Source organism: Liolophura sinensis, chromosome 10 (genome assembly GCF_032854445.1).
Source record: "Liolophura sinensis isolate JHLJ2023 chromosome 10, CUHK_Ljap_v2, whole genome shotgun sequence".
Classification (NCBI taxonomy): domain Eukaryota; kingdom Metazoa; phylum Mollusca; class Polyplacophora; order Chitonida; family Chitonidae; genus Liolophura; species Liolophura sinensis.
In genome coordinates, this window is record NC_088304.1 from 32544228 (window position 1) to 32563719 (window position 19492).

Sequence of the window (19492 nt, forward strand, 5' to 3'; positions counted from 1 at the left end):
GACTACCCTAAAATGACCTCCCAAAAATGCATTTTTAGAGGCAAATATAAAATATCACAAAATATTATATTTGGAGGCCAAAACTTACAATTTTTCAGTAGAATATCATCCCATGTTCCAAACAAACCTCGACACACCTTTCTGAACTCAACAGAATTCTCAGAATAAAGAAAAAATTTATGGTCATAAAGAGTAATTACAATAACACAAATTGACAATCGAGCAAGTTTGTCATCACGCAAGCAACAGTATTACACAGAAAACATGCATCACAATATTAGCACAGGTTGTTCTCAAGACCTGTCAGAACCAATGGTGTCTGCTAAACAACATGATCAAAGATGTTGAACACACAAATTCACAGCCTGATGAACGAAACCATTTGAAACAGCCCTGAAGTCATACATGTACACTGCTGACACAATCCACCTCTGTGTCCATGTACATCTTTCCCAGATCACCATAACAACATCCAGTTTTCACAGAACCTCTTGAAAAGTAAATGTGAACCAGGAGTTATGATATCATTTTTATGAAGCCCAGCATACAATGGATTTTCAAAAGGCCAATGAATTAAAAAAAAGATTTTTTTTTTTTAAAATGTACTGTATTTCGCTTGAAGTTTGGCATTTGAACATGAACCTTCAGAAGCACATAAAGGCCTTAAAATGATACTTCTGAGGTAAACAATTAAGTTTCCTAATAAGAAATTAATCAAACCTCCCACCAACCACCCCACACACCCATCAGCCTAAAAAGAAAAAAATGTTGAAGGGCCTCATAAGGTGGATGAATCCATCAGAATCAAGCTAAGAAATGGGCCACTTAAAAAATGGTTTGTAAGTGAAATATAGTACTTACACATGTTGCACAAGTGGTAAATTAATTTGATGGGAACTATAAACTGGGTTTTTCACAAATGGGCGCAGTAAACTTTTCAGGAGACAGAACCAGTGATGGAGGTGGTGGTTTTATATCTGGCTGTAAAGATAACATCGCTGCTGTGTGCTTCAGCCAGCCAGCCTTAACAACTGTCTCGAGTGACTCGCAGTATGATCAACATTCTGATCAAGGTTTTAATGCGTCCACGCACACGTTTTCCCCATTATCTCAAAACCCCTCCCACGTCTCCCCTACACTTCCTACCTGTAACAATCAACAGACAACTGATCCCTTTCACGCATTAAACCACAGATATACACGTGAAACATGGTTATTCCGGCATCTATCAATCACTACAACTGATGATTAACTGATAGGAACCTTTGAGTCTGTGGATCTACATGTACACTTGCTACCTGCCTCAAACAGAGCCATTTCTCAGAGCTAACAAAGTTATTTTGTAATCCATCAGCAGGGGAAATGAATTATTTTCATAGAAATGGACTTTCACAGACAGTTTTACAGACAGAAAGATAGATGTCATTGAGCAGGTGTTGTCCTTCAGATAATGCAATCAGGACCAGTAGGCTAGTGTGAAAGCGACATACCACCCAAAGAAATTCAGAATTTTTGAGCTGGTTCACCAAATTCAAAAATTAGTTGCATCTGACTTCTAACCAAACTTCCTAAGCCCATATTTTCCGAAAAAATTCAATTAAGAGAATTATGAGGGGAAATCCATCACTGATCTAAACTGTCGGTCCAAACAAATAAGGCAGCACAAAGGTTCCCACAATGCAAAGTGGATCATACATATAAACAATATGATAGATTGATAACGAATTAAAAGTCTAGTAAACCAAATACGATTTTCCTTTCTATCATGGAAACTTCAGAGATGGTGACAGGTTTGACAGTCTTTATATGAGTCGTCACCAAATCACCAACAGGGCACAGTACTTTATGTGAGTCGTCACCAAATCACAACAGGGCACAGTACTTTATGTGAGTCGTTGCCAAATCACCAACAGGGCACAGTACTTTATGTGAGTCGTTGCCAAATCACCAACAGGGCACAGTACTTTATGTGAGTCGTTGCCAAATCACCAACAGGGCACAGTACTTTATGTGAGTCGTTGCCAAATCACAAACAGGGCACAGTACTTTATGTGAGTCGTTGCCAAATCACAAACAGGGCACAGTGCTTTATGTGAGTCGTTGCCAAATCACCAACAGGGCACAGTATTTTATGTGAGTCGTCACCAAATCACCAACAGGGCACAGTACTTTATGTGAGTTGTCATCAAATCACCAACAGGGCACAGTACTTTATGTGATTTGTCACCAAATCACCAACAGGGCACAGTACTTTATGTGAGTCGTTGCCAAATCACAAACAGGGCACAGTACTTTATGTGAGTCATTGCCAAATCACCAACAGGGCACAGTACTTTATGTGAGTCGTTGCCAAATCACAACAGGGCACAGTACTTTATGTGAGTCGTCACCAAATCACAAACACGGGCACAGTACTTTATGTGAGTTGTCATCAAATCACCCAACAGGGCACATTACTTTATGTGAGTCGTTGCCAAATCACCAACAGGGCACAGTACTTTATGTGAGTTGTTGCCAAATCACCAACAGGGCACAGTACTTTATGTGAGTCGTTGCCAAATCACCAACAGGGCACAGTACTTTATGTGAGTTGTCATCAAATCACCAACAGGGCACAGTACTTTATGTGAGTTGTCATCAAATCACCAACAGGGCACAGTACTTTATGTGAGTTGTCATCAAATCACCAACAGGGCACAGTACTTTATGTGAGTTGTTGCCAAATCACCAACAGGGCACAGTACTTTATGTGAGTCGTTGCCAAATCACCAACAGGGCACAGTACTTTATGTGAGTTGTCATCAAATCACCAACAGGGCACAGTACTTTATGTGATTTGTCATCAAATCACTAACAGGGCACAGTAGTGGACAACATGTTTTTTACCCATGAAACAGCATGAAAAAGTCAGTGTTATTACTTGTGGGTGCAGAAATGGGGTATAAAGGGAAGGCATTCAAATGGTATCTGCATTATTACTGTAGCAGCGAAATAGCACTGAGGATGCAAGGCCGCAATTGACACCTGAGGAACAGAAGCGTGCCACTGCCATGATTGACATTGGCCTGACTACAATAGCCATGGCAGCCAGGTTTATAGGTCACCACAGTACCATCACATGACTGAACTAGCGATTCCAGATGGGACATACGTACCATAGGACCAAGGGTAGATACAAGGGTGGTCCTGCCCGGGACTGTGTTTGTCTTTGGTCCACTTGTGTGCTCCATTTCCTCTACATTAAAATTTTGTATTTTCCAAGGACACTTGTCAGGACTAATGCATAACTGTCATTACTAATGCTTAACTGACTTATCTGAGTGTCAAATGTAATACAAATGTAATGTAATACACTGCCAGTGTCAAATAAAACTTGGTCCTGCATCAATTCCAGTTTTTACCTCTGGTGCATTTTTAATGTGTTTCAGTATATACTGTTTAACAAAGTATTCATTATTCTTGGCAGAATTGTAGTTACATGGTAGACCGCCTAATTACAACACAATACTGCGTCTGACATTTCAAGTTCGCTGAACATCTTCTGTCGTCTGACACAAAAAAAAAAATCAGCATTTCTAAATATCACTTGAGTGAGTTAATGGTTGAAGAGAAAGCCCGAAAAAAACTGAACATTTGATTGTTCATTAAAAGTCAGAGATATGTCAGTAAACATCTGGAAGTCTCAACTTTATGTAGATGACATCTTAAGTAACGGCACAATTTTTTTCGCCTTCGGGGATATGTCCCTTTAATGTTGAGCCCTGGGGGTAGCTGTTCAAAACTGGATCAAGTCTGAAGACCAAATTTAAGTTCCAGCCAAGTCTTCAATTTTGTAATTAGCCTAAATAAAATTGTGTAACATTATGTTAAATATGAACTACAAGTGCTGCTACTGTACTCTGACTTTGGAGATCTGCATTGGCTGCTGAGTGGTTAAAATTTAAATATAACATATGACTTAGTACCAGTATTAGCTAACACCCTTTCTAACAACTGGACCCTGGTCCTCGGCTCTCCGTTGCTTGTGTAAGCCACAGTATTAAAACAGCGCAGCTCCTACATGCACATGTGTGTGTCTTCAGGTTCTCGAACACTTCGTCACGCTGTGCTCGTAACTCTTGTAGAACAAACCACTGGATTCAAGATAAGTTAAGGATGAGTTTGTCTGTGTGTATCAAATGTCTCAGAAAATCAATGAGGCTGTTTTTTTATGGGCCAGCAGTACACAGTATGGAAATCAATCAGAGCAGAAGGCAGGCAGATATTGCCAGGCACAAGATTCCTTAGAAATGCCGCCAGTCAGTACAACAAACAAGTCGTGCTATTGATTTTTGATGGTGACTATACATACAGCTGAGCTGCTGAACTATGACACTGGAGAGGTAGGTGCAGAAAGAGTCCTTGTCTGGGACAGCCAGTCAAACAGTATAAATCAACACAGCGCTATCAAATAACCAGCTTTCAGTAAAAGGCTGTATGCTTTTCAAATGTATCCCAGCAAAGTTTCATCATCAAGCACCTGGGGCCAAAACAAAGAGGTGGGGTATTTTTCTTCACTTCAGGAACTCCATCTGGAGTGTAGCCCTCAAAAACAGATACATGTACATGTACTTGTAGGTATAGATACCAAGCTGAAGCACAAGTGTAGTTGAAGTTAGAATGACACAAAAGTACAGTACCTCATCTCCAAGGCCTCAAGCATCTACATGTAGTTCCACGTGCACAAATACACGTCTTATGTCTTCCGCAACTGCGTTTCCAGGAACAATAAAACTTAACTAGGATGTTACATGAATGGGAAAACACTTCTGGGGAGGCAGATCTTTTTTTTTTTTACTGTTTTTTAATGGTTTTTTTTTCTGATTTCAATGTTTGTTTGGCCTGACTTAAAATCATATTTGGAAATGTGGATGCCCCGTAACACCCTGTAACAAACCACAGTATATTGTAAGAGAGGCCAGGGGTCCCTTTCACAAAACATAACTTACATTTTTCGTAACAGATGTCGCCTAGGTTGTAGTGTCATAAGGTGACATCATTAATGAGAAATGTTATGAAAAACTGATTTACAATGTTTTGTGAAAGTGGCCCCAAAGCCATAAAAACTAAATTTGAATCTCACCTTAAATATATATGTGTATTATACATGCTAGCTGACCACTGTCCCACGTAAACAGGAATTCAAAGGACACAAACAGGTATATTCTAACGGAAGTTCAGGAAAAGCCACAAATTTCTTTACTTAAACAAGTATATGTGCCACAACACCAGAATTGTGGAGGCTTTCAAATTTGTCCCAAGATTTCGTTCTTTGTTTTTTCTTTTTTGTGGTTCTTTTTGTAAGGAAACCAGTTCTGAACAAGCAACACTACAGGCTATTTTATTTTTGGGCTGTCAGTCATTTTCCACAAGCATGAGAAAAAAAAAATGACACATACCATGAAATACTGATAACCATTTTAAGACTGGAACAGACTGAAACATAATTCTATATTAGTGTACAGATGAGTGAAAGAGTGCCCGAGGTTCAACATTGTACTTAACAATTTTTCAGACATATGACAAAGAAAGAATCCTTAGAGTGCATGTAATGTGCCTCCTTGTTGAAAGACGAATTTCCACTACTCTTTCATCTAGTGCTGCTCCATTGAGACTGCTTACTGAAGGCAAGTAAGCGGAGTACCACGGAAGCAAGGGAATCTAGACATTTCCCTGTCTGACAATTACACTAAATGTACAAGTACATGTACTATATGTACAAGGTCATGACCTGCCCCATGATGCTATGTGAAGGGTTGAAACACTACATGGACACGACCCGACTCACTTCATGAATTTTCATGACCTCGAACAGCTGAAATGGGCTCGATTTGCTGGATTACCCCCAAATGACCTCAAATTTTGCCCACAAAATCACATTTTTCCAATTAAATAAATGTCACAAAAATCTTCTTCTTCACCATGAAACTTACAATTTTCCGGTAGAATAGAACTCTCTGAATCAGGAAAAACATATACAGACAAGACCCCCAATAACCAAAAGCCAAAAGCATCGAGTGAAATATATCTGTACATGTACAGTGTAATCATGATCTGTAACAGCTGATTCTTACTGTCATGATGGCTGGCTGCTAAATTAACGGAGATGTGCAACTATTCAGTTTGTTATACATGTTTAACAAATCTGATTTTGCTTTATGATTGTACGTCCAATGTTCTAAATTTACCTAACTAGTCTTTGTGTTGTGAGTCATGAACTTTTAAAAACCAAACCCCAGCAGGCAAATTGCCAGCCACAGCATGTACATGTAATTTTCTTGTATAATTTTGGAATCAAAATTGGACACCAAGTACACAATCTCAATTTGGCTGTCACCCAGTGAGCTCAATATATGCACATACTTGACACATACATGTATACATGCATTATTTACTCAAGGAGAAAAAAGGCAACGCATATAAAACTACTAGTCTGTCACGAGAATTTGCAAGTCATTCAGTTTAACCAAGCATCTGAAATATTGTGTGTTATGATGGGATTATAGGAAAGCCTGTTGTAGAGCCCTGTTGGAAACTTAAATGATAAAAGGTCTTCCATGGATTATCTGATCTGGGATTTGTCTGCTTGGAAGCTACTAAGAAATCGCCAATAAATATCTCGGCCCAACTGTGTGCATCGTAAAGACCGCAAGCAGGCACCATTCGCTGAATTATGCAACCTGCAAACACTGCGCCCTGCCTAGTCTTCGATGTGGTGAAGAAAACAAGAGGGGATAATCAATACGTTCAGCGATAACGAGAAGGCTTGACGAGGGTTTCTGTTGCTAAGCAACCCAAATGCCTAGGATGAGCAGTTGAAATGTCACTGTTCATGACCGCGTAATGCGATGCCAAAATGAGATACCAGACAAAAAATGTCACTTAAAAGCGAGGTGTGTGGGCACTGTGCATGGTCACCACGAATAACAAGTAAAAGATACCATCTGCAATTAAGTGGAGCTGACAAAATTGTACAAATTACCACAAGAGATCACCCAATATCAACACTGCTGTAATGTTAACAAAGAAACCGTATCCCTGAACATTTTCTGCATTCATGTTATGAACTACTGCATGGTTACAAGCCGTGAAGCGTCCACATTTACAATCAAGATCAGCGAGCAAAGGCACCACTCCTAATAACTATGACACAATCCTGTTTAACAGCTAACAATACAGACTGAACCGCAGCACAATTCTTTACATCTACTGGTACAAAATACTCTCCTGCCTGAGATAAATGGGCTTGATTTACTTCAGTGTTGGTAATTATAATCATACATAATCAATACCTGTACTGGTAATGATAGCCAAATGCTAAAGGTAGCTTTAATACTGCATACTACGTAGGAAAAGTTTGTCATGAAAAGCTGAACTTCGTGCACTGATCCAGAGAGTTCTTATAATGTCTCCTGCTGACACTGTTCACATGGCCTTGGTGACTGATATAAGTCGACAGTAGTCGTTTGTGGTCATTACACTGAAGTCTTCCATCAACATACGTCATATCTGCACTTCACATGTGGGAAAGTTTGCCAAGAACATGCACAAGATCGCTGGTTTTATACTATGGCTGCCACTGAATATACAGATTTTAGTATAGGGTGTTAAACACCAATCAAGTGAACTTTCAGGAATATGCCAAGACAAGTTACTGACATCTAGACACCATAATAAGAAACTTTAAGGAAGTCATGTAGAGCCTTACAATAACCATGCCATCTCAAAGCTCTAGGAAAGTTTCACTTCAGCAAAGTATTTTCAGAGAATTCGTCACAGAGTAAACACATGCCAAGGCAGATTTGAAGGTCCACATGTACCTTGATTTCCTCATCAGATTGAGGAATTGTTTGCTAAATGTCTCTGGCTTTTTGTTTCCTTTCTCATTTTGGGGGCAGCTGTCTTTACAGATAGACTGAACGTAACCCAAGCTAAAGAACCTAAACAGCTAGAATTCTTTTGACAATGTCCTGCATCAAATTGTATTTTGACAGTGGAAATTTTTTGGGTCTAGGGCAAACCTGTCACATGGGTAGATGGAAAATTTGCCCCTTATTTTCAGCGCCAACTTAAAAATTATTTCCCGGCTTGTTTGTAGGTCAAAAAATACAAAACTGTTTCAAAATGATGTAAAGAGAAATCAACAGTAATGGGGGGTGGGGGGTTGGGGGGGGAGGAACTTACAGGTATATTTAATATAAACATTTCATAATGATAATGGATAAGCAGACTTTACACCTGGAGTCCTGGTCATTTATTTATTTCATTGTTCTTTCATGCCATACTCAAGCTTTTCATTTATACACACAATGGCCATCAGTTTTATTGGTGGAGGAAACTAGAATGCCTGGGGCAAACCACAAACCTTTGACAAGTTACTGACAATCTTTCCCACGAGTGACGCACAGATATTCTGACGCAGGCCAAATTAGCTAAAGTCTTCAATGAATGCTCACATACTGTGTTCACTACCACATGGGAGCCATTGACCTCTTGTCACATAGGCCCCACAAGCAGTGACAGCAGGGTGAACTGTTCACATAATGTGTTCATAACCACAGGAGTGTCAATGATCTCTTGTCACCAAGGCCCCACAAACAGTGGCAGCAGGGTGAACTGTTCACATACTGTGTTCACAACCACAGGAGTGTCACTGACCTCTTGTCACCAAGGCCCCACAAGCAGTGAAAGCAGGGTGAACTGTTCACATACTGTGTTCACAACCACAGGAGTGTCACTGACCTCTTTTCACCAAGGCCCCATAAGCTGTGACAGCAGGGAGAACTGTTCACATATTGTGTTCACAACCACATGGGAGTCACTGACCTCTTATCACCAAGGCCCCACAAGCAGTGAAAGCAGGGAGAACTGTTCACATATTGTGTTCACAACCACAGGAGTGTCAATGACCTCTTATCACCAAGTCCCCACAAGCAGTGGCAGCAGGGTGAACTGATCACATACTGTGTTCACAACCACAGGAGTGTCAATGACCTCTTGTCACCAAGGCCCCACAAGCTGTGACAGCAGGGAGAACTGTTCACATACTATGTTCACAACCAGATGGGAGTCACTGACCTCTTGTCACCAAGGACCCACAAGCAGTGGCAGCAGGGTGAACTGTTCACGTACTGTGTTCACAACCACAGGAGTGTCAATGACCTCTTACCACCAAGGCCCCACAAGCAGTGACAGCAGAGAAAAACTGTTCACATACTGTCTTCACAACCACAGGAGTGTCAATGACCTCTTATCACCAAGGACCCACAAGCAGTGACAGCAGAGAAAAACTGTTCACATACTGTCTTCACAACCACAGGAGTGTCAATGACCTCTTATCACCAAGGCCCCACAAGCAGTGACAGCAGGGTGAACAGTTCACATATTGTGTTCACAACCACAGGAGTGTCACTGACCTCTTGCCACCAAGGAGCCACAAGCAGTGAAAGCAGGGTGAACGGTTCACATACTGCGTTCACAACCACAGGAGTGTCACTGACCTCTTATCACCAAGGACCCACAAGCAGTGACAGCAGAGAAAAACTGTTCACATACTGTCTTCACAACCACAGGAGTGTCAATGACCTCTTATCACCAAGGCCCCACAAGCAGTGACAGCAGGGTGAATGGTTCACATACTGTGTTCACAACCACAGGAGTGTCAATGACCTCTTATCACCAAGGCCCCACAAGCAGTGACAGCAGGGTGAACGGTTCACATACTGTGTTCACAACCACAGGAGTGTCACTGACCTCTTGCCACCAAGGAGCCACAAGCAGTGACAGCAGGGTGAACGGTTCACATACTGCGTTCACAACCACAGGAGTGTCACTGACCTCTTATCACCAAGGACCCACAAGCAGTGACAGCAGAGAAAAACTGTTCACATACTGTCTTCACAACCACAGGAGTGTCACTGACCTCTTATCACCAAGGCCCCACAAGCAGTGACAGCAGGGTGAACGGTTCACATATTGTGTTCACAACCACAGGAGCGTCACTGACCTCTTGCCACCAAGGAGCCACAAGCAGTGAAAGCAGGGTGAACGGTTCACATACTGCGTTCACAACCACAGGAGTGTCACTGACCTCTTATCACCAAGGACCCACAAGCAGTGACAGCAGAGAAAAACTGTTCACATACTGTGTTCACAACCACAGGAGTGTCACTGACCTCTTTTCACCAAGGCCCCACAAGCAGTAAGAGCAGGGTAATTTGTTCCAGACTGAATTTGAACCCACACTTCACATGTCATAAGTACTACTTAGCAGACAAGATGGTCATCTAAAATGTCTGTCACTTTCTCAAAGAAGATTTAATTCTATACTAGGCAGTATAGCAATACACCTGAAATCCACAGGTGAACACTCTATATCAGAGATTAATAGTGTGATGAACAGATTCACACAAGGGGAGGTAATACAATGGACAAGAAGGAACTTTCAGCAATGGATTATCTCCCCCTTTCTACTCACACTGTAAGGCTCTACATTTATGTTCAGAGATTTAAAGTGAAAGATAGCACCAGACTGATGCTTATGTCCACTGAAAGACTAAAATTCAAAGCATCTTAAACCGGCATTAAATATTTATTCAGATTTTTTTCAACCCAGTTTAGTAAAACTTCATCTTGACACTGCTTCAACATGTCTCCATTACTGAGAGAAAAGGGACGTTGCGTTTATTCTGGCTCTCTAACGTCCACGGCATTTCCTGTATAATAGCCTAAGCAGTAGCTCATCGCACACAAAAATTGTGGGTTTCGACGATGAAGGCCCAAGTGATGTATAGGACATACTGGAAGAATATGTTTTCCACTGACTGAACTGTTGATACAGTAGCTAGGCCTGCTGTATCATTTACACTGAACTCCAGCGACCTTGCCTAAATAGTCTACAGATGCACGGCCAGGGTTTTCGTGGATCAGGTCATAGCCTCTGGAGGGGTTGTGTTGGTGATTTTGACCCCTATTAAATGTTTACACAACAGGATTGTTGTGCAACTAGATTCATGCTCAATTCAAGTACCACTGAGGCTGATCTTGGCATTTCCTTTTCTCTCTTCAATTTTATTCTTCAGGTTTGTACTGGTGGCTTCTAAGATAAGATTCTAACAGTGCTGACCTAGTTATCGAGGACGTCAGAGAAGGCACCTCAGCTGAACACAGTGTTTCAATGATTTTACTGTATTTTATAGAAAGAAAACAGAAAAGAAACCTCCACTGTATGGGGAAAAAACAAAGGAGCAAAATTTAAATTCTTCAGTTCTAATAAATTCAAAGAAAAAAACCCATAATAAGATTTAATAAATTTTAAGCATTGTCTAGTGAGATGCAGTCTTTTGATTCCAATAAACCTTGGCATCCCTAGTGAACTTTTCACTGACTATTTATATTAGTTATTTAGCTAAAATTAATGACAAAAATGCATTTGTATAATTTGAACAGCATGTCTAACAAGGCCTAGGGTCTACCTGGGCCGAGGTGGTATGTTACTGTGTGACATAAGTTGTAATACCGTCGTTGAATATTACATGGTTTGTAAATCAACGAGTTTATGTCTGTGGTGGTCCGTAAATCATACAAACCTGCCCCACAACACTTACTGAAATGGCCCTTCGGCTACACATAACTAAATCTTTGTAAACAATCTCAAAATGATGTCTCATACAGTAGTATTGTGTTTTCATCTTTTCATGAGTGAATGGGTAAAGGGTATGCCACACCTTAGGACATGCAATATAATAGCAAAGTATCTGATTGGATAAAATTCTCAAGACGTCTGCCTTGATTCACATCAGCCATTTGTGCAGTATTATCATTTTTTTGTTCTACATGTTATGCTGTGAAATCTCATTAAAACAACACAGTACGATACTTTTTGGAAAGCTTGAGTATCCTGCTTTCAAATGAAAAATGTTTTAGCCAGGTAACGTCTTGTCCAATAACGCCTGTGGCAATGGCATGTCACAAAGAAATAAAAAAATACATAGCACATGATATCTAGGACATTGTAATGGATTTGCTTGTCAAATATCCTTCTTGACAAACAGGTTGGAAAGGCATTCTTTTCCTTTGTTCATCACAGGAAAAAGGTAACCACAGCAGACACTGACTCTTTAACATGACAGGTAATAACAGAGGATTATAATAAAATTAGCAAGAGTCCCAATTTCTATGAGACAGACAAAAGTGAACAATTTTATTGGTATTAATTCACCTAAAACTCTGAAGACAAAGTCACATCTTATCAAACTATTAACTTCCATTACCAACAATACACCTTTTGTAATTAGCAGTCTTAAATGACCTATCCAATCATACTCAAGAATTTGTCACTTATGCAAAAGCGGACAACTTTATTGGTCCAGAATGCCTGAAGTAACCCACTGACCTCAGGTTAGTCATTGGCAAACTCTCCGTTGCGTGAAATACATACCGAAATTCTATAACCCTTTTCGCATGTTTGCTCATTGTGTTTATTCAAGTATATTCTGAGAACATCATTCCTTGCAGTCTGATAAAATTATACTTGTCCTGAAACTGGTCAACCCAACCAACGTAGTTTTTGCCTCTGAAGCAAATTAGATAGGGGTATAAATCTCAATGAAAGTTGCTCTTTCATATGTTAAATGGTTGAGGAATTAGAATAGATGTCAAGCAGTCTCCAGCAGGCTTCATGTAAGGTCTCGACAACAATGGCAGCAGGGCAGTCATCAACTTTACCCCTCTGAGAATGGGACTGACCCAGTGTTTCATGTGACCTAGTGACTGAAAGGCAAGCACCTAAACCACTCTGCCAGCACCTGATCCCACCAATCATTGTACATGTCCATGTGTGTACTTACTGATCTCTTTGATATGAAGTATGAGTCTGGCAACCAGAGCAAGGTATTCCTCCTGGAAGACAAAAGAAAAAATTCATTTAACCCCATACAGGTATATGAGACTTTATTCCCTGCACTGGTTTTCAGAAAGTTTTATGAAGTTAGAGGCTATATCATTTTGTTCCTTTTGTAACCCTTTATCAATACCAGGCTGTGGTATCTGTGACTTCAGGCCTTTGTTATCTAACAGGTGTGTGATAATCACACCCCTTGCACAAGTTAGGTGGGTTTTTATGTTACCACACCTACATTTTGTTTCAGGAATGCAAAGGGGTGGGAGTGTAATAGCACAACTCAAAAGGCCTGAGACATTTAAACTCACACAGCATACTATAGTGGGTATTGTTCACATGTGGCTTTCTCCAATTTTGAGTTAATCAATTAAACTCTGTACGTCAGAACTGTACGTACGGTTTGACATGAACATATACTTTACCAAGGGCAGTGGTTTGCTCTGAGCACCTGGCATATATACTACAGTGACACATTCCGGAGAAAAGCATCAAACAACAATCAAATAAATAAACAGGGGGCCAAAGTAGAGCATGTAATATGTATACTCCTTTAAAGGTATGGTAAATGAATCAAAATTTCATCCCAAAAGTGAAAACAAACGTCATAAAGTATTACTCTTACATACAGTGCTGAAACCTTAATAAATATATTTTACATCTGTTGTTCCTACAGGTATCTGTTGTCCCTACAGGTATCTGTTGTTCCTACAGGTATCTGTTGTCCCTACAGGTATCTGTTGTTCCTACAGGTATCTGTTGTTCCTACAGGCATCTGTTGTCCCTATACGTATCTGATGTTCCTACAGGTATCTGTTGTTCCTACAGGTATCTTTCGTTCCTACACATATCTTTTGTTCCTACACGTATCTTTCATTCCTACACGTACCTTTTGAACAAACCTCAAAACACCTATAAGATCTTTCAAAAAAAAAAATCCCAGAATCAGGCAAGATGTGCAACTTCATCATAGGCGACATTTTAGTGACTGTCCCCATAAAATGTTTGTATTCATTTTTTTTTCTAAAAAAAAGGAATCCAAACTTAAATGATTTAAAGGAATCAAATGAATCCCTGTATCAGTCGGCCACTGCGTAGTGACACGTTTAAACACAGTTGTGTAAGATTAGTGCGAGTACAGACAGGATAACAAATCTGAAGAAACAACCCAGTCGCTCCACTCGTGAAACCATTCCAAAAGAAAGCTCAAGTTTCCCACTTACTTATTTTGACGATATTCCTGATTCCACCGATACCAAGTATATAGGCCTAGGCCTAAATATGTGGTCACACATACTGAATGTAGGGCTCTCTATGTGAAAAACTCACTTAGGCCTACGTACACGTGTGTCCAGTCATGCTAAGTTCTCCAGTAACACTGAAGGCTTTGTATAAGCTGATGTTGAGCGCGCTGACTTCTATAGTGTGCAACGGGCGTTTGTCCAGATCTGGGCAACTCTTAGCTTGAGATCTAATACAGAATACTGAAGTCATTTAATGTGAAATGTTATGTCTAGCCTTGTGACTCGGGATGTGGCCCAGGCTGTTATGCAGATGCTGATGACTCCTGCTGATGACCCCTGCTTTCCGCTCATTAAAAGTTTTCGTTGTCATATTTAAGATTATAACCAGGTGTCAGCATGTACTCACACCAAGTCTTGGTCAAACAAAATGTGAAGAAGTAGGCGTACCAGCAGGCGTAGAGATGATTACCAAAAGCTGCTTAAAAATCTCCACAGGATGCATACAAGCTGTCAACTTCCAGCTTTTGTATGAAGTCTTGTATAACATTTTAATCATGCTTTTTATTGTATGATCGTTCTCTGTTAATAATTTCTAAAATCAATACGTAGTGGTTGTCAGGCAGTCTGATTTTGTAATTCATACGCGCTGTAGAGTTTCTGTCACGTTCGTCCAAGTGAAAAGCCCTCTCAGTTCGGTCCAAATCGGAAATCATTGAGTGAGGCTCCCAAGGGATGGAAGAATTAGAAACATATTCACTGGAATTCGTTATTCATTACTGCATTATGCGTATTTTCGAGCATGCATTGAAAATAACTAGTGTATATATAAATACGCATATAGATTACATGTTGGCAATTCTGCACTGAATTTACCACAGACATTATTAGGACAGATATCATGTTGTCTCGGGGATTGAGGGATACCTTCCAAAACCTCACCTGTCCCAGGGCTGCAGGTGTCATATGAAACGTACGTGGTTACTGTGTGATGGATGACAGGCCCTTCGATGTGTATTCCCTCTACCGCTCAAATTTGTGGTCAACAAATTGTTGTGGGTTTTGAACTCATTATGATAGCGTTATACAACAGCGGCCAGCATTATGACGGCAGTGGGTTTTGAAGTCACTATGATAGCGTTATACAACAGCGGCCAGCATAATGATGGCAGTGGGTTTTGAAGTCATTATGATAGCGTTATACAACACCGACCAGCATTATGATGGCAGTGGGTTTTGAAGTCATTATGATAGCGTTATACAACAGCGGCCAGCATTATGATGGCAGTGGGTTTTGAAGTCATTATGATAGCGTTATACAACAGCGGCCAGCATAATGATGGCAATGGGTTTTGAAGTCAATATGATAGTTATACAACGACGGCTGGCATTATGACAGCAGTGAGTTTTGAAGTCACTATGATAGCGTTATACAACAGCGGCCAGCATTATGATGGCAATGGATTTTGAAGTCATTATGATAGAGTTATACAACACCGACCAGCATTATGATGGCAGTGGGTTTTGAAGTCACTATGATAGCGTTATACAACAGCGGCCAGCATTATGATGGCAGTGGGTTTTGAAGTCATTATGATAGCGTTATACAACAGCAGCCAGCATAATGATGGCAATGGGTTTTGAAGTCAATATGATAGTTATACAACGGCGGCCGGCATTATAACAGCAGTGAGTTTTGAAGTCATTATGATAGCGTTATACAACAGCGGCCAGCATTATGATGGCAATGGGTTTTGAAGTCACGATGATAGAGTTATATAACTGCGGCCAGCATAATGATGGCAGTGAGTTTTGAAGTCATTATGATAGCGTTTATACAACAGCGGCCAGCATTATGATGGCAATGGGCTTTGAAGTCACTATGATAGAGTTATACAACAGCGGCCAGCATTATGATGGCAGTGGGTTTTGAAGTCATTATGATAGAGTTATACAACAGCGGCCAGCATTATGATGGTAATGGATTTTGAATGAGTGAGTGAGTGCGTGCGTGCTTGGGGTTTAACGTCGTACTTAACAATTTTTCAGTCATATGACGACGAAGGAATCTTTAGGGTGCATGTACGTGTAATGTGCCTCCTTGTAGCAGGACGGATTTCCACCGCTCTTTTATTTAGTGCTGCTACACTGAGACGACTTACCGAAGGCAAGTAAGCTGCCCCGCCCGAGCCATTATACTGATACCGGTCAACCAGTCGTTGCACTATCCCCTTCATGCTGAACGCCAAGCGAGGAAGTTACAACTTCCTCTTTTAAAGTCTTAGGTGTGACTCGATCAAGGATTGATCCTGGATCTACCGGTCCCAAAGCAGACGCTCTACCAACTGTGCTATCCGGGCCGGTACAATGGATTTTGAAGTCATTATGACAGAGTTATACAACAGCGGCCAGCATTTGATGGCAATGGGTTTTGAAGTCATAATGACAGAAGTGCACACTACATGAATGCTATACTTCATTTGCCTTCAAATACTCCGAGAAATAAATTAGAAACTGTCATTCTTAACTTAATCCATTTATTTTGTAATATAGTTTTTAAAGGTTAGATAATTTTTGATGAATTGATACCCATCCTCCCCATTCTTGAGAATGAACTGTCTCCATCACTCTCCCGCCAAGGTAGAAACGTGGCCAGTACAGGGAAGTCTGTTCTGTAGTCGGGCACAATTGTTCTACCCTCATGGACATTTCACACAAGTTTTACTCACATGTAAGTGAGAGTTGTTAAGTGATGAATCAGCAATCCCTCGAGTTCCCTTCCTATATTCCATATGGAAAGTTCCATGTAAATCATGCCACATAACAATCGGATCATTGGATAAATTACATTGTCTTGAACCGAGTAACTAAAAGGTGAGAAAGCTAAAATAAAAACTGATTCGTAACTTAATTTGGTATTTAATTTACTGCATGTCATGTAGGAAAGATAAACACAGCTGCTCCGTATCCTGTCAGTTCTGATCAGAGAAGCATGCAGTTGTCATGGGCAACACTCCTTGCTGTGCTAGCGGGAATATTTTCGCCACACCTGCTCTCTCTACGGCTGTTTCTAATAATCAGCTGCAAGGAAAAAAAACGAGCGAACTCCACACCCATCATTTGAGCGCTCATTTGTTTCATTCGTTTTAACCGTTAGGCCTTTTATCTGACTCAATCAACTCACCCTGCATTTGGCCTTCAGGAAGACGTGGTTTTCCATTTCCATGCTGCTCTTGGTTATAGGATTACCTGCCTGCCGCACAGCTTCATCTCTGTTCGGACAAGAACAGACAAATGGGAGTTAAAAGTCTACACAAACTATCAAGCTAAGCAAACACATGAAAGCTGAGGACAAACTTTTTCCATAAAAAAAGCGATTTTATGATTTCTATGGACAATGCTAAAAAAAAATAACAAGAGTTACAGAAACCTGAAATAGCTGCTGTTCACCTGCTGTGGGCTATCAAAAACAGATACATGTATTCAAAACAAACAGGAAAGGAAGACCTTTTCAGGAATCTTGCCAGTTCATGCCGGTTGAGACGAGATTGGGTGGGGCTCTCTCGAACTAACGCGGCTCAAAGGTGTATTCAGTCTAGCAAGTACTGTAAAATCTCGGCTTTTAGCTGCGTTAGTTGCCGAGAGCCAAGAACTACGGCAATGTACTTGAAAAACCAAAAAGAAAGATTTTTCCAAATGTCCATGTCACATCAGTTATTAAATATGTGATACTAAAATATGTTTACTTTTACATGGGTTAAAACCTTCACTTGGAAACAGATGTGGGCAAGATTCTGCTGGCTTCACACCAAATCTATGTGAATGCATTTAGATTCCACTAAGACATGACGCAAATAAAGGTCTGGCATGTATATTTATACAAATGCACCCCGAGGAGAGAGACCATCCAAACAACAAAATCACCATGTTTCAAAATACATGTGCAAGTAGAGCTGTTCGTTGCAGCTAAAGCTTGCACTGAACTTAGCATATGGTCCTGAACACAATAAAAGAAGGGGAGTGCACTAGATATCGCCACAAGTTTTTTAAAATTTATTTCATATATTTATTTGATAGATGTTTTACGCCGTACTCAAGAATATTTCACTTTTACGACGGCGGCCAGCATTATGGTGCAAGGAAACTGGGCAGAACCCAGGGGAAACCCACAACTATTTGCAGGTGGCTGGAAGACCTTCTCATGTACAGCTGGAGAGGAAGCCAGAATGAGCCGGACTTTATCTCACAGCGACCACATTGGTAAGAGGTCTGGGTCATTGAGCCACGCTGGCCTGCTAACCACCTCGGCCACTGTCTTTCTTTCTTTATTTTTTAAAATTTATTTATGAATCAAACATTCGACCAAAAGCAGCTTTGGCTAACTCAGTATGCACTAGTTGTTGTGAGTTCATTGTGGCAGCATGTACTCAAACAAGAAAACAATCTAGACCCATTTAACTTTTATTGTTGTGGGATTCCCCATGGCTGTTTACATTTTTGATGACGTCATCCGTGGTCCTTAATCCAACTTCCTTTAGGACCTACATTCCTGACAATCTATGAAGTTTTAGAAGTCTTTATTTTCTTCTTTTTTTTATAAACCGCATATTCCACCTAACTGTTTTTATTGTTTCTGTTTGCTTTATTTTGACGACCTAATGGGCTAGTGCTTAACAAAGCCTGGAGTCAGCAGATTATTTTCCCACTGCCTATCCATCACCATTAGGGGCCCAGAATCCGCTATCCCTCGCTCTGTTCCTACATCCTGGTTAGTTTTCCCATTCGGTTTCTTATCAACTGCAACACATGAAACAAAATGTTAACATCCCAGAGCGCCACCAAATGAATACAAAAAGCGGAAGTATGCTTACATCTGAGCAATAACTTTTTTCCGAAATCCAAGACCTCGCCAATCTTGTCCGTCTGCCGCCATGTTGAAAGCTGTCTGTCTGTCAAACTGCGCACAGTGACATTGACGTGCACAGAGCAAAACCTCTGCCGTCTGAGCCATGGCGGTACATGTATATATGCTGGCAAAGCCAAACTCTACATGGTCCCACACTGCCTTTAAACGCATTTGAGAAATAGTCCCTTTTCGCGTTAAGTTACCTGAATAGGCACTGTAAAGAAACATGCGGCTCATTGAGGTGGCCAAAATGCAGGAGAACCTTCTTCACATCCATATGTAGCCCCCCCCCATACACCATGTGATTTTTTTTTAACTTTTAATTTTCTTTCATTTTTTCAAAAGTTCTGTAAAATGAATCTTATCGAGGTAAAACAGACGATTACGTGATTCAATGGAATGAGTCAG

The 19492-nt window shown here is 40.6% G+C and overlaps 1 protein-coding gene across 1 annotated transcript in view; it reads right to left on the reverse strand.

The window, feature by feature from the left end:
* LOC135476327 (mediator of RNA polymerase II transcription subunit 15-like) overlaps positions 1 to 19111 on the reverse strand; it is a 50409-nt gene extending 31298 nt beyond the window's left edge. Inside the window, exons 1-3 of the mRNA XM_064756322.1 lie at positions 19050 to 19111; positions 17363 to 17450; positions 12888 to 12939 (exon numbers count right to left, since the gene is read on the reverse strand). Coding sequence (XP_064612392.1) covers positions 12888 to 12939; positions 17363 to 17450; positions 19050 to 19111 — 202 coding nt within the window. The remainder of the gene's footprint in view (positions 1 to 12887; positions 12940 to 17362; positions 17451 to 19049) is intronic.
* Between the last annotated feature and the right edge of the window lie 381 nt (positions 19112 to 19492).